At 42.7% G+C, this 24,234-nt stretch overlaps 1 protein-coding gene across 1 annotated transcript in view; it reads right to left on the bottom strand.

Moving 5' to 3' along the window:
• Window positions 1–645: 645 nt before the first annotated feature.
• LOC133618062 (cadherin-24-like) overlaps window positions 646–24,234 on the bottom strand; it is a 40,702-nt gene continuing 17,113 nt past the window's right edge. The window contains exons 5-13 of the mRNA XM_061978527.2: window positions 21,769–21,950; window positions 21,454–21,710; window positions 21,259–21,395; window positions 21,077–21,198; window positions 11,277–11,394; window positions 10,915–11,217; window positions 10,666–10,849; window positions 10,286–10,604; window positions 646–1,314 (exon numbers count right to left, since the gene is read on the bottom strand). Of these exons, the coding sequence (XP_061834511.2) occupies window positions 646–1,314; window positions 10,286–10,604; window positions 10,666–10,849; window positions 10,915–11,217; window positions 11,277–11,394; window positions 21,077–21,198; window positions 21,259–21,395; window positions 21,454–21,710; window positions 21,769–21,950 (2,291 nt within the window). The remainder of the gene's footprint in view (window positions 1,315–10,285; window positions 10,605–10,665; window positions 10,850–10,914; window positions 11,218–11,276; window positions 11,395–21,076; window positions 21,199–21,258; window positions 21,396–21,453; window positions 21,711–21,768; window positions 21,951–24,234) is intronic.

Here is a 24,234-nt window from a genome sequence, read left to right as displayed (position 1 = left end):
ACTTGTTAACAATATTAACTATATGTGTTAAACATGTTTGCATTATCTTTAAACACCTTTAACTTAACAATATTAACTATATGTGTTAAACATGCTTGTATTATCATTAATCACCTTTAACTTGTTAACAATATTAACTATATGTATTAAACAAACTTGTATTTTCATTAAACACCTTTAATTTATTAACAATATTAACTATATGTGTTAAACATGCTTGTATTATCATTAAACACCTTTAACTTGTTAACAAAAACATATGTTTCATAAATAAGTAAATATAAATTATATATATGAATGAGGTAGATCCCCACGACTTGATCAATTGAAAAGTAGCTCGCCTGCAGAAAAAGTGTGAGCACCCCTGATCTAAAGCATGTTTACTTCAAGTGCAGTACTCACCACCGCCACTAGAGGGCGCGTGATGAATATAAATAATCAATCAATAATAGACCAGGGTCTTTTTTTTTCTTTTTTCAACAATGCATATTCCAATCAATATTTGATTCTTTGTCTCGTGTCCAAAGCCCAGCGCTTCTTTTATTATTAACAAGGGGGGTTTCTGTGCAAAGTGAAAGTGAAAGTGAAAGTGAAAGTGAAAGTGAAAGTGATAACTGGGTGTCGTTAGCCCCGCCCCCTTTTTTCCTAGAAGTCCCACCTTTGCGCCTCCTTGTGCTGCCCCTCCTCTCCCTGCTCCTTCCTCCTCTTCCGCTCCCTGATGACCTCCAGCAGCCGCTGGAACCTCACGTTCAACTCCGCCATCTTGTCCTCCTCCATCCTGTCCTCCTCCATCCTGTCCTCCGCCTTCTTGTCCTCCTCCATCCTGTCCTCCGCCTTCTTGTCCTCCTTCATCTTGTCCTCCTCCGTCGTGGCCTCGCTCCCCAGCGAGCTCAGCGACTCGGCGCGAGAGTCGCGGCCCTCGAACTGGTACGTCTGCAGCGAGTCGTAGGGCGGCTGCGAGGGGTCGGAGGTCACCCGGTCCAGGCGGAAGCGTAGCAGGTCCTCCACGGCCAGCGGCGGGCGGGGGGTCCCCGAGGGCTCCGCCCCCGCGCCCCGCCCGCCGCCGAGGCCAAAGGTGGCCCCGGAGACCGGGTGGGACGCCTCGTGGCAAGTGTTGCGCGGCTGCGACGAGGCCCCGCCCACTTTGAGCGAGCCCACGACGCTGTAAGAGTCGCTCTGAGGGAAACCAGGAAGTGTGGCGTTGGAGGCGGGGCTGAGCGGCGTTTGATTGGACGACGAGCTGCCGGGGCTTTGGAAGGAAGACGCCGCCGGGTCAGAACTGGCAGGACCACTTTGCAGCTGGGTCAGGGTCGTCTGCAGAACAAATATCACACACAACTAAACACGCTGCAGGACTGCTTGTATCGCACATGATATCACACATATGTAAAAACGCTGGAAAACGGCTTGTATCGCACATGATATCACACACAAGTAAACACTCTTTAGGACTGCTTGTATCGCACATGATATAACACACAAGTACAACTGCTGCAGGACTGCTTGTATCGCACATGATATCACACACATGTAAAAACGCTGGAAAACGGCTTGTATCGCACATGATATCACACACAAGTAAACACGCTGCAGGACTGCTTGTATCGCACATGATATCACACACATGTAAAAACGCTGGAAAACGGCTTGTATCGCACATGATATCACACACAAGTAAACACTCTTTAGGACTGCTTGTATCGCACATGATATAACACACAAGTACAACTGCTGCAGGACTGCTTGTATCGCACATGATATCACACACATGTAAAAACGCTGGAAAACGGCTTGTATCGCACATGATATCACACACAACTAAACACGCTGCAGGACTGCTTGTATCGCACATGATATCACACACATGTAAAAACGCTGGAAAACGGCTTGTATCGCACATGATATCACACACAAGTAAACACTCTTTAGGACTGCTTGTATCGCACATGATATAACACACAAGTACAACTGCTGCAGGACTGCTTGTATCGCACATGATATCACACACATGTAAAAACGCTGGAAAACGGCTTGTATCGCACATGATATCACACACAACTAAACACGCTGCAGGACTGCTTGTATCGCACATGATATCACACACATGTAAAAACGCTGGAAAACGGCTTGTATCGCACATGATATCACACACAAGTAAACACTCTTTAGGACTGCTTGTATCGCACATGATATAACACACAAGTACAACTGCTGCAGGACTGCTTGTATCGCACATGATATCACACACATGTAAAAACGCTGGAAAACGGCTTGTATCGCACATGATATCACACACAACTAAACACGCTGCAGGACTGCTTGTATCGCACATGATATCACACACATGTAAAAACGCTGGAAAACGGCTTGTATCGCACATGATATCACACACAAGTAAACACTCTTTAGGACTGCTTGTATCGCACATGATATAACACACAAGTACAACTGCTGCAGGACTGCTTGTATCGCACATGATATCACACACATGTAAAAACGCTGGAAAACGGCTTGTATCGCACATGATATCACACACAACTAAACACGCTGCAGGACTGCTTGTATCGCACATGATATCACACACATGTAAAAACGCTGGAAAACGGCTTGTATCGCACATGATATCACACACAAGTAAACACTCTTTAGGACTGCTTGTATCGCACATGATATAACACAAGTACAACTGCTGCAGGACTGCTTGTATCGCACATGATATCACACACATGTAAAAACGCTGGAAAACGGCTTGTATCGCACATGATATCACACACAAGTAAACACTCTTTAGGACTGCTTGTATCGCACATGATATAACACACAAGTACAACTGCTGCAGGACTGCTTGTATCGCACATGATATCACACACATGTAAAAACGCTGGAAAACGGCTTGTATCGCACATGATATCACACACAAGTAAACACTCTTTAGGACTGCTTGTATCGCACATGATATAACACACAAGTACAACTGCTGCAGGACTGCTTGTATCGCACATGATATCACACACATGTAAAAACGCTGGAAAACGGCTTGTATCGCACATGATATCACACACAACTAAACACGCTGCAGGACTGCTTGTATCGCACATGATATCACACACATGTAAAAACGCTGGAAAACGGCTTGTATCGCACATGATATCACACACAAGTAAACACTCTTTAGGACTGCTTGTATCGCACATGATATAACACACAAGTACAACTGCTGCAGGACTGCTTGTATCGCACATGATATCGCGCACAAGTAAACACGCTGCAGGACGGCTTATATCGCACATGATATCACACAAATAACAATACGCTGCAGGATTGCTTGTATCACACATGATATCGCACACAAGTAGACATGCTGCAAGACCTCTTATATCGCACATGATATCGCACACAAGCAAAAACGCTGCAGGTCGGCTTGCATCGCACATGATATCACACACAAGTAAACACTCTATAGGACTGCTTGTATCGCACATGATATCGCACACAAGTAGACATGCTGCAGGACTGCTTGTCTCGCACATGATATCACGCACACAAGTAAACACTCTGCAGGACTGCTTGTACCGCATATGATAACACACACAAGTAAACACTCTTTAGGACTGCTTGTATCGCACATGATATCACACACAAGTAAACACACTTTAGGACTGCTTGTATCTCACATGATATCACACACAAGTAAACACTCTTTATGACTGCTTGTATCGTACATGATATCACACACAAGTAATCACTCTGTATGACTGCTTGTATCGCACATGATATCACACACAAGTAAACACTCTTTAGGACTGCTTGTATCGCACATGATATCACACACATGTAAAAACGCTGGAAAACGGCTTGTATCGCACATGATATCACACACAAGTAAACACTCTTTAGGACTGCTTGTATCGCACATGATATCACACACAAGTAAACACTCTTTAGGATTACTTGTAACGCACATGATATCACACATAAGTAATCACTCTTTATGACTGCTTGTATCGCACATGATATCACACACAAGTAAACACTCTTTAGGACTACTTGTAACGCACATGATATCACACACAAGTAAACACTCTTTAGGACTGCTTGTATCGCACATGATATCACACACAAGTAAACACACTTTAGGACTGCTTGTATCTCACATGATATCACACACAAGTAAACACTCTTTATGACTGCTTGTATCGTACATGATATCACACACAAGTAATCACTCTGTATGACTGCTTGTATCGCACATGATATCACACACAAGTAAACACTCTTTAGGACTGCTTGTATCGCACATGATATCACACATAAATAAACACTCTTTAGGACTGCTTGTATCGCACAAGATATCACACACAAGTAAACACTCTTTAGGGCTGCTTGTATCCCATATGATATCACACACAAGTAATTACTCTGTATGACTGCTTATATCGCACATGATATCACACACAAGTAAACACTCTATAGGACTGCTTGTATCGCACATGATATCGCACACAAGTAGACATGCTGCAGGACTGCTTGTCTCGCACATGATATCGCACACAAGTAAACACGCTGCAGGACTGCTTGTCTCGCACATGATATCGCGCACAAGTACAACTGCTGCAGGACTGCTTGTATTGCGCATGATATCACACACAAAATAACACTCTTTAGGACTGCTTGTATCGCATATGATATCACACACAAGTAATCACTCTTTATGACTGCTTGTATCGCACATGATATCACACACAAGTATACACTCTTTAGGACTGCTTGTATCTCACATGATATCACACACAAGTAAACACTCTTTATGACTGCTTGTATCGTACATGATATCACACACAAGTAATCACTCTGTATGACTGCTTGTATCGCACATGATATCACACACAAGTAAACACTCTTTAGGACTGCTTGTATCGCACATGATATCACACATAAATAAACACTCTTTAGGACTGCTTGTATCGCACAAGATATCACACACAAGTAAACACTCTTTAGGGCTGCTTGTATCCCATATGATATCACACACAAGTAATTACTCTGTATGACTGCTTATATCGCACACAAGTAAACACTCTTTAGGACTACTTGTAACGCACATGATATCACACACAAGTAAACACTCTTTAGGACTGCTTGTATCGCACATGATATAACACACAAGTACAACTGCTGCAGGACTGCTTGTATCGCACATGATATCGCGCACAAGTAAACACGCTGCAGGACGGCTTATACCGCACATGATATCACACAAATAACAATACGCTGCAGGATTGCTTGTATCACACATGATATCGCACACAAGTAGACATGCTGCAAGACCTCTTGTATCGCACATGATATCGCACACAAGCAAAAACGCTGCAGGACGGCTTGCATCGCACATGATATCACACACAAGTAAACACTCTATAGGACTGCTTGTATCGCACATGATATCGCACACAAGTAGACATGCTGCAGGACTGCTTGTCTCGCACATGATATCACGCACACAAGTAGACATGCTGCAGGACTGCTTGTCTTGCACATGATATCGCGCACAAGTAAATGCGCTGCAGGGCCGCTTGTATTGCACGTGATGTCGCACACAAGTAAACACTTTGCAGGACTGCTTGTATCGCACATGATATCACACACAAATAAACACTTTGCAGGACTGCTTGTATCACACATGATATCACATACAAGTAAACACGCTGCAGGACCGCTTGAATTGCACATGATGTCGCACACAAGTAAACACGACGCAGGACCGCTTGTATCGCACGTGATGTCGCACACAAGTAAACACGCTGCAGGACCGCTTGTATCGCACATGATATCACACACAAGTAAACACTCTTTAAGACTACTTGTAATGCACATGATATCACACACAAGTAAACACTCTGCAGGACTGCTTGTATCGCACATGATATCACACACATGTAAAAACGCTGAAAAAAACGGCTTGTGTCGCACATGATATCCCACACAAGTAAACACTCTTTAGGACTACTTGTAACGCACATGATATCACACACAAGTAAACACTCTGCAGGACTGCTTGTCTCGCACATGATATCACGCACAAGTAAACACGCTGCAGGACTATTTGTCTCGCACATGATATCACGCACGAGTAAACACGCTGGAAAACGGCTTGTATCGCACAAGATATCTCACACACAAATAAACACTCTTTAGGACTGCTTGTAACGCACATGATATCACACACAAGCAAACACTCTGCAGGACTGCTTGTCTCGCACATGATATCACGCACAAGTAATCACGCTGCAGGACTAATTGTCTCGCACATGATATCACGCACAAGTAAACACGCTGGAAAACGGCTTGTATCGCACAAGATATCTCACACACAAATGAACACTCTTTAGGACTGCTTGTAACGCACATGATATATCACACACAAGTAAACACTCTACAGGACTGCTTGTATCGCACATGATATCACACACAAGTAAACACTCTGCAGGACTGCTTGTATTGCACATGATATCACACACAAGTAAACACTCTGCAGGACTGCTTGTATCGCACATGATATCGCACACAAGTAAACACTCTTTAGGACTGCTTGTATCACACATGATAACACACACAAGTAAACACTCTGCAGGACTGTTTGTATCGCACATGATATCACACACAAGTAAACACTCTATAGGACTGCTTGTATCGCACATGATATCATACACAAGTAGACATGCTGCAGGACTGCTTGTATCGCACATGATATCGCGCACAAGTAAACACGCTGCAGGGCCGCATGTATTGCACGTGATGTCGCACACAAGTAAACACTTTGCAGGACTGCTTGTATCGCACGTGATATCAAACACAAGTAAACACTTTGCAGGACTGCCTGTATCGCACATGATATCACACACATGCAAAAACGCTGGAGAACGGCTTGTATCGCACATGATATCACACACAAGTAAACACTCTGCAGGACTGCTTGTATCGCACATTATATCGCACACAAGTAAACACTCTTTAGGACTGCTTGTATCACACATGATAACACACACAAGTAAAAACTCTGCAGGACTGTTTGTATCGCACATGATATCACACACAAGTAAACACTCTATAGGACTGCTTGTATCGCACATGATATCATACACAAGTAGACATGCTGCAGGACTGCTTGTATCGCACATGATATCGCGCACAAGTAAACACGCTGCAGGGCCGCATGTATTGCACGTGATGTCGCACACAAGTAAACACTTTGCAGGACTGCTTGTATCGCACGTGATATCAAACACAAGTAAACACTTTGCAGGACTGCCTGTATCGCACATGATATCACACACATGTAAAAACACTGGAGAACGGCTTGTATCGCACATGATATCACACACACAAGTAAACACTCTTTAGGGCTGCTTGTATCGCACATGATATCACACACAAGTAAACACACTTTAGGACTGCTTGTATCTCACATGATATCACACACAAGTAAACACTCTTTATGACTGCTTGTATCGTACATGATATCACACACAAGTAATCACTCTGTATGACTGCTTGTATCGCACATGATATCACACACAAGTAAACACTCTTTAGGACTGCTTGTATCGCACATGATATCACACATAAATAAACACTCTTTAGGACTGCTTGTATCGCACAAGATATCACACACAAGTAAACACTCTTTAGGGCTGCTTGTATCCCATATGATATCACACACAAGTAATTACTCTGTATGACTGCTTATATCGCACATGATATCACACACAAGTAAACACTCTTTAGGACTACTTGTAACGCACATGATATCACACACAAGTAAACACTCTTTAGGACTGCTTGTATCGCACATGATATAACACACAAGTACAACTGCTGCAGGACTGCTTGTATCGCACATGATATCGCGCACAAGTAAACACGCTGCAGGACGGCTTATACCGCACATGATATCACACAAATAACAATACGCTGCAGGATTGCTTGTATCACACATGATATCGCACACAAGTAGACATGCTGCAAGACCTCTTGTATCGCACATGATATCGCACACAAGCAAAAACGCTGCAGGACGGCTTGCATCGCACATGATATCACACACAAGTAAACACTCTATAGGACTGCTTGTATCGCACGTGATATCGCACACAAGTAGACATGCTGCAGGACTGCTTGTCTCGCACATGATATCACGCACACAAGTAGACATGCTGCAGGACTGCTTGTCTTGCACATGATATCGCGCACAAGTAAATACGCTGCAGGGCCGCTTGTATTGCACGTGATGTCGCACACAAGTAAACACTTTGCAGGACTGCTTGTATCGCACATGATATCACACACAAGTAAACACTCTGCAGGACTGCTTGTATCGCACATGATATCACACACATGTAAAAACGCTAAAAAAACGGCTTGTATCGCACATGATATCACACACAAGTAAACACTCTGCAGGACTGCTTGAATTGCACATGATATCACACACAAGTAAACATTCTTTAGGACTGCTTGTATCTCACATGATATCACACACAAGTAAACACTCTTTAGGACTGCTTGTATCGCACATGATAACACACACAAGTAAAAACTCTGCAGGACTGCTTGTATCGCATATGATATCACACACAAGTAAACACTCTTTAGGACTACTTGTAACGCACATGATATCACACACAAGTAAACACTCTTTAGGACTGCTTGTATCGCTCATGATATCACACACAAGTAAACACTCTTTAGGACTACTTGTAACGCACATGATATCACTCACAAGTAAACACTCTGCAGGCATGCTTGAATTGCACATGATATCACACACAAGTAAACATTATTTAGGACTGCTTGTATCTCACATGATATCACACACAAGTAAACACTCTTTAGGACTGCTTGTATCGCACATGATATCACACACAAGTAAACACTCTTTAGGACTGCTTGCATCCCATATGACATCACACACAAGTAATCACTCTTTATGACTGCTTGTATCGTACATGATATCACACACAAGTAATCACTCTTTAGGACTGCTTGTATCGCACATGATATCACACACAAGTAAACACTCTTTAGGACTGCTTGTATTGCACATGATATCACACACAAGTAAACACTCTTTAGGACTACTTGTAACGCACATGATATCACACATAAGTAATCACTCTTTATGACTGCTTGTATCGCACATGATATCACACACAAGTAAACACTCTTTAGGACTACTTGTAACGCACATGATATCACACACAAGTAAACACTCTGCAGGACTGCTTGTACCGCACATGATATCACACACAAGTAAACACTCTTTAGGACTGCTTGTATCGCACATGATATCACACACAAGTAAACACTCTTTAGGACTGCTTGTATCGCACATGATATCACACATAAGTAAACACTCTTTAGGACTGCTTGTATCGCACATGATATCACACACAAGTAAACACTCTTTAGGACTGCTTGTATCCCATATGATATCACACACAAGTAATTACTCTGTATGACTGCTTATATCGCACATGATATCACACACAAGTAAACACTCTATAGGACTGCTTGTATCGCACATGATATCGCACACAAGTAGACATGCTGCAGGACTGCTTGTCTCGCACATGATATCGCACACAAGTAAACACGCTGCAGGACTGCTTGTCTCGCACATGATATCGCGCACAAGTAAACACGCTGCAGGGCCGCTTGTATTGCACGTGATGTCGCGCACAAGTAAACACTTTGCAGGACTGCCTGTATCGCACATGATATCACACACATGTAAAAACGCTGGAAAACGGCTTGTATCGCACATGATATCACACACAAGTAAACACTCTTTAGGACTGCTTGTATCGCACATGATATAACACACAAGTACAACTGCTGCAGGACTGCTTGCATCGCACATGGTATCGCACACAAGTACAACTGCTGCAGGACTGCTTGTATCGCACGTGATGTCGCACACAAGTAAACACACCTCAGGACTGCTTGTATCGCACGTGATGTATATAAATATATATATTTGTATAAATAATATTATTAAATATTTAATTTATTCCTTCTTCACTTTGAACTCCTGCAGCATGTTTGCAGTGGCTGAGGTCAAAGGTCACGTGGACCAAGTATGTTAACGTGCAGTTCAGTGAGAATCCTGCGGGGGGCAGCACACACACACACACACACACACACACACACACACACACACACACACACACACACACACACACACACACACACACACACACACACCACAACAAGTCACTGGTCCTACCTTAACCAGGTTCTGGTTCTGCGTCACGTCGGCGGCGCGTCCTTCCTCGCTCGAAGCCCCGCCCTCGGTCTCAGGAGGGCGCCGCTGCGCCGCCCCGAAGGCCACCCGGGCTCCGTAAGGGGGCGCCGCCGCTTGTTGGCGCCGGGTCAGCTGACCGAGCGGCACGCCGGCCTCCATCGGGCCAACGTGGCGGTCTGTGAGCGCGGGCAGCGTGTGGATGCTGTAGCAGAGGCGGCCGTAGAGCGGGTGGTGCTGAGGGTCCAGGCCCGGGTGGAGGCTGTAGGTTCTGGGCCGCGGCGCCGTCTGCAGCGTGTGCCATCTGAGGTCACAGACTAGTGTCAGCGCCGCCCGCCATCTTGTCCCCCCCCCCACGAGCTCACATGTCACCGGCGTGCTGAATCCTGTGCATGCTCTGCAGCGCCGTGATGTCAAAGGCCGCCGTGTCCGCCTCGCCGCCGCCCTCGTCGTCGTAGGAGATGATGTTCTCCCGCACGTCCTCGTCCTCGCAGGCCGAGCGGGCGTCTCGCTGGCGACGGCGCAGCAACAGCGAGAGCGCGCACGCCACTGCGGGGCGAGAGAAGCGCGGCGTGACCTCATCGCAAACTGACATCAAGACAACAAAGACCTACCCAGCAGGGTGGTGACGCAGGCCAGCGCCGCCATGCAGGCCACCAGGCTGAGGACCAGCGAGGGCGAGGCGGAGGGCGCCGGGCGACACACCGCCCGCCTCTCCCAACGCCGCTCGCGCGCCTCCGCCTCCGTCCGCATGCCCCCCCGCAGACACGGGCACACGCTCACCGTCACCGTGCCCGTGCTGGCCAGGCCCGAGGCGGCGTCGCGCAGCACCACCGGTACACGCAGCGTCGCCGGCGAGGAGGAGTGGCGGGGGAGGGGCTCCAGGGCCGAGCGCAGCACCAGACTCGCCGTCACGCCTGAGAAGCATAGAGGGCAAGATGGAGCGCCGCGTCCACGCCGCTCGCCGCTCCCTTACCTCCGCTCTCCCTGATGGACACCTTGAGGGCGGAGCTTGACTCCGGGGCGATGCTGAAGTGGACCGGGCCGCCCTGGTCCCCCGGGTCCCGGTCCACCGCTCGCAAGACCTGGATGACCTGCGGGGCGCATAGGTCATGTGACTCAGAGGATGAGAAATGAACCACCTTTTAACACACACCTGGCAACACAGCATCTTTCACTCTTCTGTCACAAGGCAACCAACTTTTGACACACACCTGGCAACCCAGCATCTTTCACTCTTCTGTCACAAGGCAACCAACTTTTGACACACACCTGGCAACCCAGCATCTTTCACTCTTCTGTCACAAGGCAACCAACTTTTGACACACACCTGGCAACCCAGCATCTTTCACTCTTCTGTCACAAGGCAACCAACTTTTGACACACACCTGGCAACCCAGCATCTTTCACTCTTTTTTCACAAGGAAACCACCTTTTGACACACACCTGGCAACCCAGCATCTTTCACTTTTCTGTCACAAGGCAACCACCTTCTGACGCACACCTGGCAACCCAGCATCTTTCACTCTTCTGTCACAAGGCAACCAACTTTTGACACACACCTGGCAACCCAGCATCTTTCACTCTTTTTTCACAAGGAAACCACCTTTTGACACACACCTGGCAACACAGCATCTTTCACTCTTCTGTCACAAGGCAACCAACTTTTGACACACACCTGGCAACCCAGCATCTTTCACTCTTCTGTCACAAGGCAACCAACTTTTGACACACACCTGGCAACCCAGCATCTTTCACTCTTCTGTCACAAGGCAACCAACTTTTGACACACACCTGGCAACCCAGCATCTTTCACTCTTTTTTCACAAGGAAACCACCTTTTGACACACACCTGGCAACCCAGCATCTTTCACTTTTCTGTCACAAGGCAACCACCTTCTGACGCACACCTGGCAACCCAGCATCTTTCACTCTTCTGTCACAAGGCAACCAACTTTTGACGCACACCTGGCAACCCAGCATCTTTCACTCTTTTTTCACAAGGAAACCACCTTTTGACACACACCTGGCAACCCAGCATCTTTCACTCTTCGGTCACAAGGAAACCACCTTCTGACACACACCTGGCAACCCAGCATCTTTCACACTTTTGTCCCTAGGCAACCACCTTCTGAGACACACCTGGCAACCCAGCATCTTTCACTCTTTTGTCACAAGGAAACCACCTTCTAACACACACCTGGCAACCCAGCATCTGTCACACTTTTATAACAAGACAAGCACCTTTTGAGACACACCTGGCAACCCAGCATCTTTCACACTTTTGTCCCTAGGCAACCACCTTCTGAGACACACCTGGCAACGCAGCATCTTTCACTCTTCTGTCACGTGGCAACCACATTTTGACGCACACCTGGCAACCCAGCATCTTTCACTCTTCTGTCACAAGGCAACCAACTTCTGACACACACCTGGCAACCCAGCATCTTTCACACTTTTGTCCCTAGGCAACCACCTTCTGAGACACACCTGGCAACGCAGCATCTTTCACTCTTCTGTCACGTGGCAACCACATTTTGACGCACACCTGGCAACCCAGCATCTTTCACTCTTCTGTCACAAGGCAACCAACTTCTGACACACACCTGGCAACCCAGCATCTTTCACACTTTTGTCCCTAGGCAACCACCTTCTGAGACACACCTGGCAACGCAGCATCTTTCACTCTTCTGTCACGTGGCAACCACATTTTGACGCACACCTGGCAACCCAGCATCTTTCACTCTTCTGTCGCAAGGCAACCAACTTCTGACACACACCAGGCAACCCAGCATCTTTCACTGTTTTGTCACAAGGCAACCACCTTCTGAGAAATACATAGCAAACCAGCACCTGTCACACTTTTGTAACAAGACAAGCACCTCTGAAGACACACCTGGCAACCCAGTATCTTTAGCTCTTCTGTCACATGGCAACCACTTCTGAGTATTACCTGGCAACCCAGCATCTGTCACTCTTCTGTCACAAGGCACCCACCTTCTGACGCACACCTGGCAACCCAGCATCTTTCACTCTTCTGAGACAAGGAAACCACCTTCTGATGCACACCTGGCAACCCAGCATCTTTCACACTTTTGTCAAAAGACAAGCAACTTCTGAGACACACCTGGCAACCCAGCATCTTTCACTCTTCTGTCACATGGCAACCACCTTCTGAGACACACCTGGCAACCCAGCATCTGTCACTCTTCTGTCACAAGGCAACCACCTTCTGATGCACACCTGGCAACCCAGCACCTTTCACTCAATTGTCACAAGGCAACCACCTTCTGACACACACCTGGCAACCCAGCATCTTTCACTCTTCTGTCACAAGGCAACCACCTTCTGATGCCCACCTGGCAACCCAGTATCTTTCACTCTTCTGTCAAGAGGCACCTACCTTTTGAGGCACACCTGGCAACCCAGTATCTTTCACTCTTCTGTCAAGAGGCACCTACCTTTTGACGCACACCTGGCAACCCAGCATCTTTCACTCTTCTGTCACAAGGCAACCACCTTCTGACACACACCTGGCAACCCAGCATCTTTCACTCTTCTGTCACAAGGCAACCGCCGTCTGATGCCCACCTGGCAACCCAGTATCTTTCACTCTTCTGTCAAGAGGCACCTACCTTTTGAGGCACACCTGGCAACCCAGCATCTTTCACTCTTCTGTCAAGAGGCACCTACCTTTTGACGCACACCTGGCAACACAGCATCTTTCACTCTTCTGAGACAAGGAAACCACCTTCTGATGCACACCTGGCAACCCAGCATCTTTCACACTTTTGTCACAAGACAAGCAACTTCTGAGACACACCTGGCAACCCAGAATCTTTCACTCTTCTGTCACATGGCAACCACCTTCTTACACACAACCCAGCATCTTTCACTCTTCTGTCACATGACAATCACCTTCTGAGACACACCTGGCAACCCAGAATCTTTCACTCTTCTGTCACAAGGCAACCACCTTGTGACACATACTTGGCAACCCAGAATCTTTCACTCTTCTGTCACAAGGCAACCACCTTGTGACACATACTTGGCAACCCAGCATCTTTCACTCTTCTGTCACAAAGCAACCCAACTTTTGACGCACACCTGGCAACCCAGCATCTGTCACTCTTCTGTCAGAAGGCAACCACCTTCTGACGCACACCTGGCAACCCAGCATCTTTCACTCTTTTGTCACAAGGCAACCACTTCTGAGAAATACATAGCAAACCAGCACCTGTCACACTTTTGTAACAAGACAAGCACCTTTTGAGACACACCTGGCAACCCAGTATCTTTCACTCTTCTGTCAAGAGGTATCTACCTTTTGACGCACACCTGGCAACCCAGTATCTTTCACTCTTCTGTCACAAAGCAACCACGTTCTGAGACACATATGGCAACCCAGCATCTTTCACTCTTCTGTCACATGGCAACCACTTCTGAGTATTACCTGGCAACCCAGCATCTGTCACTCTTTTTGCACAAGGAAACCACCTTTTGACACACACCTGGCAACCCAGCATCTTTCACTCTTCTGTCACAAGGCAACCAACTTTTGACACACACCTGGCAACCCAGCATCTTTCACTCTTTTTTCACAAGAAACCACCTTTTGACACACACCTGGCAACCCAGCATCTTTCACTCTTTTTTCACAAGGCAACCAACTTTTGACACACACCTGGCAACCCAGCATCTTTCACTCTTTTTTCACAAGAAACCACCTTTTGACACACACCTGGCAACCGAGCATCTTTCACTCTTTTTTCACAAGGAAACCACTTTTTGACACACACCTGGCAATCCAGCATCTTTCACTCTTCTGTCACAAGGCAACCAACTTTTGACGCACACCTGGCAACCCAGCATCTGTCATTGTTCTGTCACAAAGCAACCACCTTCTGAGACACATATGGCAACCCAGTATCTTTCACTCTTCTGTCACATGGAAACCACTTCTGAGTATTACCTGGCAACCCAGCATCTTTCACTCTTTTGTCACAAGGAAACCACCTTCTGGCAACCCAGCATCTGTCACAAGAAACCACCTTTTGACACACACCTGGCAACCCAGCATCTTTCACTCTTCTTTTACAAGGCAACCACCTTCTGACATACACCTGGCAACCCAGCATCTTTCACACTTTTGTCACAAGACAAGCACCTTTTGAGACACACCTGGCAACTCAGCATCTTTCACTCTTCTGTCAAGAGGCAACCACCTTCTGACGTACACCTGGCAACCTAGCATCTTTCACACTTCTGTCACATGGCAACCACTTTCTTACACACACTTGGCAACTCAGCATCTTTCACTCTTCTGTCACAAGGAAACCACCTTCTGATGCACACCTGGCAACCCATTATCTTTCACCCTTCTGTTACAAGGCAACCACCTTCTGACACACACCTGGCAACCCAGCATCTGTTACACTTTTGTAACAAGACAAGCACCTTTTGAGACACACCTGGCAACCCAGCATCTTTCACTCTTCTGTCACAAGGCAACCACCTTCTGAGACACACCTGGCAACCCAGCATCTTTCACTCTTCTGTCACAAGGCAACCGCCTTCTGACACACACCTGGCAACCCAGCATCTTTCACACTTTTGTCACAAGGCAACCACCTTCTGAGACACACCTGGCAACCCAGCATCTTTCACTCTTCTGTCACGAGGCAACCACATTTTGACGCACACCTGGCAACCCCATCTTTCACTCTTCTGTCGCAAGGCAACCAACTTCTGACACACACCTGGCAACCCAGCATCTTTCACTCTTCTGTCACATGGCAACCACCTTCTGACGTTTTAGGAATAAATGAATTTGCTTTATGAATGAATTAATTTGCTTTATGAATAAATTAATTCATTTTTAGGAACACATTAATTGTGTTTAATGAATGAATGAATTGAGTTTTATGACTAAATTAATTTTGTTTTATGAATGAATGAATTCTGTTTTATGAACACATGAATTTGTTTTATGAATAAATTAATTCAGTTTTATGAATAAATGAATTCTGTTTTATAAATACATGAATTCTGTTTTATGACGAAAGGAATTCAGTGTTATTAATAAATGAATTCGGTTTTAGGAATACAATAAATCAGTTTTATGAATAAATGAATTCCGTTTTCCGAATGAACAAATTCAGTTTTCTGAATGAATGAATTCCGTTTTCTGAATGAATAAATTCAGTTTTATGAATAAATGAATTTTGTTTTATGAATAAATGAATTCAGTTTTATGAATGAATGAATTTTGGTTTATGAATAAACGAATTCAATTGTATGAATAAATTAATTAAGTTTTATGAATAAATGAATTCCGTTTTCCGAATGAACAAATTCAGTTTTCTGAATGAATGAATTTTGTTTTATGAATGAATAAATTCAGTTTTATGAATAAATGAATTTCGTTTTATGAATAAATGAATTCAGTTTTATGAATGAATGAATTTTGGTTTATGAATAAACAAATTCAGTTACATGAATAAATGAATTCAGTTTTATGAATAAATTAATTCCGTTTTCTGAATGAATGAATTCCGTTTTATGAATGAATAAATTCAGTTTTATGAATAAATGAAATTTGTTTTATGAATAAATGAATTCAGTTTTATGAATGAATGAATTTTGGTTTATGAATAAATGAATTCAGTTTTATAAATGAATGAATTTTGGTTTATGAATAAACAAATTCAATTGTATGAATAAATTAATTAAGTTTTATGAATAAATGAATTCCGTTTTCCGAATGAACAAATTCAGTTTTCTGAATGAATGAATTTTGTTTTATGAATGAATAAATTCAGTTTTATGAATAAATGAATTTTGTTTTATGAATAAATGAATTCAGTTTTATGAATGAATGAATTTTGGTTTATGAATAAACAAATTCAGTTATATGAATAAATGAATTCAGTTTTATGAATAAATTAATTGCGTTTTCCAAATGAACAAATTCAGTTTTATGAATGAATGAATTCCGTTTTATGAATGAATAAATTCAGTTTTATGAATAAATGAATTTCGTTTTATGAATAAATGAATTCAGTTTTATGAATGAATGAATTTTGGTTTATGAATAAACAAATTCAGTTACATGAATAAATGAATTCAGTTTTATGAATAAATTAATTCCGTTTTCTGAATGAACAAATTCAGTTTTCTGAATGAATGAATTTTGTTTTATGAATGAATAAATTCAGTTTTATGAATAAATGAATTTTGTTTTATGAATAAATGAATTCAGTTTTATGAATGAATGAATTTTGGTTTATGAATAAACAAATTCAGTTATATGAATAAATGAATTCAGTTTTATGAATAAATGAATTCAGTTTTATGAATAAATGAATTCTGTTTTATAAATACATGAATTCTGTTTTATGACGAAAGGAATTCAGTGTTATTAATAAATGAATTCGGTTTTAGGAATACAATAAATCAGTTTTATGAATAAATGAATTCCGTTTTCCGAATGAACAAATTCAGTTTTCTGAATGAATGAATTCCGTTTTCTGAATGAATAAATTCAGTTTTATGAATAAATGAATTTTGTTTTATGAATAAATGAATTCAGTTTTATGAATGAATGAATTTTGGTTTATGAATAAACGAATTCAATTGTATGAATAAATTAATTAAGTTTTATGAATAAATGAATTCCGTTTTCCGAATGAACAAATTCAGTTTTCTGAATGAATGAATTTTGTTTTATGAATGAATAAATTCAGTTTTATGAATAAATGAATTTCGTTTTATGAATAAATGAATTCAGTTTTATGAATGAATGAATTTTGGTTTATGAATAAACAAATTCAGTTACATGAATAAATGAATTCAGTTTTATGAATAAATTAATTCCGTTTTCTGAATGAATGAATTCCGTTTTATGAATGAATAAATTCAGTTTTATGAATAAATGAAATTTGTTTTATGAATAAATGAATTCAGTTTTATGAATGAATGAATTTTGGTTTATGAATAAATGAATTCAGTTTTATAAATGAATGAATTTTGGTTTATGAATAAACAAATTCAATTGTATGAATAAATTAATTAAGTTTTATGAATAAATGAATTCCGTTTTCCGAATGAACAAATTCAGTTTTCTGAATGAATGAATTTTGTTTTATGAATGAATAAATTCAGTTTTATGAATAAATGAATTTTGTTTTATGAATAAATGAATTCAGTTTTATGAATGAATGAATTTTGGTTTATGAATAAACAAATTCAGTTATATGAATAAATGAATTCAGTTTTATGAATAAATTAATTGCGTTTTCCAAATGAACAAATTCAGTTTTATGAATGAATGAATTCCGTTTTATGAATGAATAAATTCAGTTTTATGAATAAATGAATTTCGTTTTATGAATAAATGAATTCAGTTTTATGAATGAATGAATTTTGGTTTATGAATAAACAAATTCAGTTACATGAATAAATGAATTCAGTTTTATGAATAAATTAATTCCGTTTTCTGAATGAACAAATTCAGTTTTCTGAATGAATGAATTTTGTTTTATGAATGAATAAATTCAGTTTTATGAATAAATGAATTTTGTTTTATGAATAAATGAATTCAGTTTTATGAATGAATGAATTTTGGTTTATGAATAAACAAATTCAGTTATATGAATAAATGAATTCAGTTTTATGAATAAATTAATTGCGTTTTCCAAATGAACAAATTCAGTTTTATGAATGAATGAATTCCGTTTTATGAATGAATAAATTCAGTTTTATGAATAAATGAATTTCGTTTTATGAATAAATGAATTCAGTTTTATGAATGAATGAATTTTGGTTTATGAATAAACAAATTCAGTTACATGAATAAATGAATTCAGTTTTATGAATAAATTAATTCCGCTTTCTGAATGAATGAATTCCGTTTTATGAATGAATAAATTCAGTTTTATGAATAAATGAAATTTGTTTTATGAATAAATGAATTCAGTTTTATGAATGAATGAATTTTGGTTTATGAATAAATGAATTCAGTTTGATAAATGAATGAATTTTGGTTTATGAATAAATGAATTCAGTTATATGAATAAATGAATTCAGTTTTATGAATAAATTAATTGCGTTTTCCGAATGAACAAATTCAGTTTTATGAATGAATAAAATCCGTTTTATGAATGAATGAATTCCGTATTCTGAATGAATAAATTCAGTTTTATGAATAAATGAATTTTGTTTTTATGAATAAATGAATTCAGTTTTATGAATGAATGAATTTTGGTTTATGAATAAACGAATTCAATTGTATGAATAAATTAAGTTTTATGAATAAATGAATTCCGTTTTCCGAATGAACAAATTCAGTTTTCTGAATGAATGAATTTTGTTTTATGAATGAATAAATTCAGTTTTATGAATAAATGAATTTTGTTTTATGAATAAATGAATTCAGTTTTATGAATGAATGAATTTGTTTATTAATAAACAAATTCAGTTATATGAATAAATGAATTCAGTTTTATGAATTAATTGCGTTTTCCAAATGAACAAATTCAGTTTTATGAATGAATGAATTCCGTTTTATGAATGAATAAATTCAGTTTTATGAATAAATGAATTTCGTTTTTATAAATAAATGAATTCAGTTTTATGAATGAATGAATTTTGGTTTATGAATAAACAAATTCAGTTACATGAATAAATGAATTCAGTTTTATGAATAAATTAATTCCGTTTTCTGAATGAATGAATTCCGTTTTATGAATGAATAAATTCAGTTTTATGAATAAATGAAATTTGTTTTATGAATAAATGAATTCAGTTTTATGAATGAATGAATTTTGGTTTATGAATAAATGAATTCAGTTTTATAAATGAATGAATTTTGGTTTATGAATAAATGAATTCAGTTATATGAATAAATGAATTCAGTTTTATGAATAAATTAATTGCGTTTTCCGAATGAACAAATTCAGTTTTATGAATGAATAAAATCCGTTTTATGAATGAATGAATTCCGTATTCTGAATGAATAAATTCAGTTTTATGAATAAATGAATTTTGTTTTGATCGACAGGCGGATCGGTGCGGCGTCTTCAGTAATGCGGACGCTGTATCGATCCGTTGTGGTGAAGAAGGAGCTGAGCCGGAAGGCAAAGCTCTCAATTTACCGGTCGATCTACGTTCCCATCCTCACCTATGGTCATGAGCTTTGGGTTATGACCGAAAGGACAAGATCACGGGTACAAGCGGCCGAAATGAGTTTCCTCCGCCGGGTGGCGGGGCTCTCCCTTAGAGATAGGGTGAGAAGCTCTGTCATCCGGGGGGAGCTCAAAGTAAAGCCGCTGCTCCTCCGCATCGAGAGGAGCCAGATGAGGTGGTTCGGGCATCTGGTCAGGATGCCACCCGAGCGCCTCCCTAAGGAGGTGTTTAGGGCATGTCCGACCGGTAGGAGGCCACGAGGAAGACCCAGGACACGTTGGGAAGACTATGTCTCCCGGCTGGCCTGGGAACGCCTCGGGATCCCCCGGGAGGAGCTGGACGAAGTGGCTGGGGAGAGGGAAGTCTGGGCTTCCCTGCTTAGGCTGCTGCCCCCGCGACCCGACCTCGGATAAGCGGCAGAAGATGGATGGATGGATGGATGGATGGAATAATTTAATTGAGTTTTATGAATAAATGAATTCAGTTTTATGAATAAATGAATTCCGTTTTCTGAATGAATGAATTCAGTTTTATGAATAAGTGAATTGGTTGTATGAATGAGTGAAATGAAATCAAGAAATGAACGGCGACCTGTCCGGCGGCGGAGGAGTCGCACACCGACGTTCTGTACTCTCTGTCCAACTCCGGCGCGTTGTCGTTCTGGTCCAGCGTTTCCACGGCGACCACCACCCTGGACACCATGTCGGGGTTGTCTGGAAACAAAATGAAGACGTGGATGGTTCCCGCCTCAATCGGCGCCCGAGGCGACGCACCTCTCTGCGTGGCGATGGCGGTGATGTTGTGCCAGCGCTCCCGCTCGCGGTCCAGCTCGGCCACGGCGCTGATGAGGCCCGTGTCGGAGGCGATGCGGAACAGCGCCTCCGGGTCCGACTGAGGGTCGATGGAGTACCTGCGGGACGGAGGCGGGATGAGGATGGGCGAGCGAGCACGGGCGGCGTGACGCATACCTGACGTTGGCGCTCTGGCCCGTGTCGGGGTCCACGGCGTGCACCCGGCCCACCGCGCAGACGGGGGGGCAGTTCTCCGACACGTCCAGGTGGTAGCGGGCCTGGGAGAAGTGGGGCGGCTCGTCGGCGTTCAGAACCATGACGCGCACCACGGCCTGGTCCTTGAAGGGGCCTCTCTGCAGGTAGCGAGCGTCCACCACCGGGTTGCTCACCTCCACCGTGAAGGAGTAGGAGTTACGGCTCTCGTAGTCCAGCAGCTCCGTAACGAAACTACCGTGAGTATTTCCTGCTGGCACACCTCATCTTCCCGCTCACCTTGTTCAGCACGAGGACCGCCTCGCGCTCCCGCCCGCTCACGTTGAAGGTCTGCGCCTCCTCCGTGTCCATGATGCTGAACTCCAGCAGCGCGTTCTCGCCCACGTCGGCGTCGGTGGCGGTGAGGCGACCCACCTCCACGCCCGGAGCCGCCAGCTCCGACACGGAGAAAGACCACGCGCCTGCAGGAACGCATCGTCACAACCATACATACCATACCACACATACATTTATATATACATACAGGTAAAAGCCAGTAAATTAGAATATTTTGAAAAACTTGATTTATTTCAGTAATTGCATTCAAAAGGTGTAACTTGTACATTATATTTATTCATTGCACACAGACTGATGCATTCAAATGTTTATTTCATTTAATTTTGATGATTTGAAGTGGCAACAAATGAAAATCCAAAATTCCGTGTGTCACAAAATTAGAATATTACTTAAGGCTAATACAAAAAAGGGATTTTTAGAAATGTTGGCCAACTGAAAAGTATGAAAATGAAAAATATGAGCATGTACAATACTCAATACTTGGTTGGAGCTCCTTTTGCCTCAATTACTGCGTTAATGCGGCGTGGCATGGAGTCGATGAGTTTCTGGCACTGCTCAGGTGTTATGAGAGCCCAGGTTGCTCTGATAGTGGCCTTCAACTCTTCTGCGTTTTTGGGTCTGGCATTCTGCATCTTCCTTTTCACAATACCCCACAGATTTTCTATGGGGCTAAGGTCAGGGGAGTTGGCGGGCCAATTTAGAACAGAAATACCATGGTCCGTAAACCAGGCACGGGTAGATTTTGCGCTGTGTGCAGGCGCCAAGTCCTGTTGGAACTTGAAATCTCCATCTCCATAGAGCAGGTCAGCAGCAGGAAGCATGAAGTGCTCTAAAACTTGCTGGTAGACGGCTGCGTTGACCCTGGATCTCAGGAAAAGGAGTGGACCGACACCAGCAGATGACATGGCACCCCAAACCATCACCCAACCATGCAAATTTTGCATTTCCTTTGGAAATCGAGGTCCCAGAGTCTGGAGGAAGACAGGAGAGGCACAGGATCCACGTTGCCTGAAGTCTAGTGTAAAGTTTCCACCATCAGTGATGGTTTGGGGTGCCATGTCATCTGCTGGTGTCGGTCCACTCTGTTTCCTGAGATCCAGGGTCAACGCAGCCGTCTACCAGCAAGTTTTAGAGCACTTCATGCTTCCTGCTGCTGACCTGCTCTATGGAGATGGAGATTTCAAGTTCCAACAGGACTTGGCGCCTGCACACAGCGCAAAATCTACCCGTGCCTGGTTTACGGACCATGGTATTTCTGTTCTAAATTGGCCCGCCAACTCCCCTGACCTTAGCCCCATAGAAAATCTGTGGGGTATTGTGAAAAGGAAGATGCAGAATGCCAGACCCAAAAACGCAGAAGAGTTGAAGGCCACTATCAGAGCAACCTGGGCTCTCATAACACCTGAGCAGTGCCAGAAACTCATCGACTCCATGCCACGCCGCATTAACGCAGTAATTGAGGCAAAAGGAGCTCCAACCAAGTATTGAGTATTGTACATGCTCATATTTTTCATTTTCATACTTTTCAGTTGGCCAACATTTCTAAAAATGCCTTTTTTGTATTAGCCTTAAGTAATATTCTAATTTTGTGACACACGGAATTTTGGATTTTCATTTGTTGCCACTTCAAATCATCAAAATTAAATGAAATAAACATTTGAATGCATCAGTCTGTGTGCAATGAATAAATATAATGTACAAGTTACACCTTTTGAATGCAATTACTGAAATAAATCAAGTTTTTCAAAATATTCTAATTTACTGGCTTTTACCTGTATATGTATAAATATATCAGAAAAAACACAGAGGCCATATCATCCCGACAAGCCTGTTTCGCAGGTTTCCTTGTGTATTTATAGGAATTTTCCACCATTCTTCCAAAAGTGCATTGGTGAGGTCACACACTGACGTTGGCTCTCAGTCTCCGTTCTAATTCATCCCCAAAGGTGTTCTATCGGTTTCAGGTCAGGACTCTGTGCAGGCTAGTCAAGTTCATCCACACCTGACTCTGTCATCCATGTCTTTATGGACATTGCACAGTCATGTTGGAAGAGGAAGGGGCCCGCTCCAAAGTGTTCCCAAAGTGGGAGCATGGAATTGTCCAAAATGTTTTGGTATCCTGGAGCATTCAAAGTTCCTTTCACTGGAACTAAGGGGCCGAGCCCAACTCCTGAAAAAAAAAAACCCACACCATAATTCCTCCTCCACCAAATTTCACTTTAACACAGTCCGAAATGTGCTTTACACCACTGCATCCCACGCTCTGCAGTGGACTTGGCGATGTATGGCTTAGATGCAGCTGCTCGGCCATGGAAACCCATTCCATGAAGCTTTCTGCGTACTGTACGTGGGCTAAGGTGACATGAAGTTTGGAGCTCTGTAGCAACTGACTGTGCAGAAAGTCTTTGC

Source organism: Nerophis lumbriciformis, linkage group LG18 (genome assembly GCF_033978685.3).
Source record: "Nerophis lumbriciformis linkage group LG18, RoL_Nlum_v2.1, whole genome shotgun sequence".
Classification (NCBI taxonomy): domain Eukaryota; kingdom Metazoa; phylum Chordata; class Actinopteri; order Syngnathiformes; family Syngnathidae; genus Nerophis; species Nerophis lumbriciformis.
The sequence above is the reverse complement of the archived record's forward strand: the minus strand, read 5'-3'. Positions and strand labels throughout refer to the sequence as shown.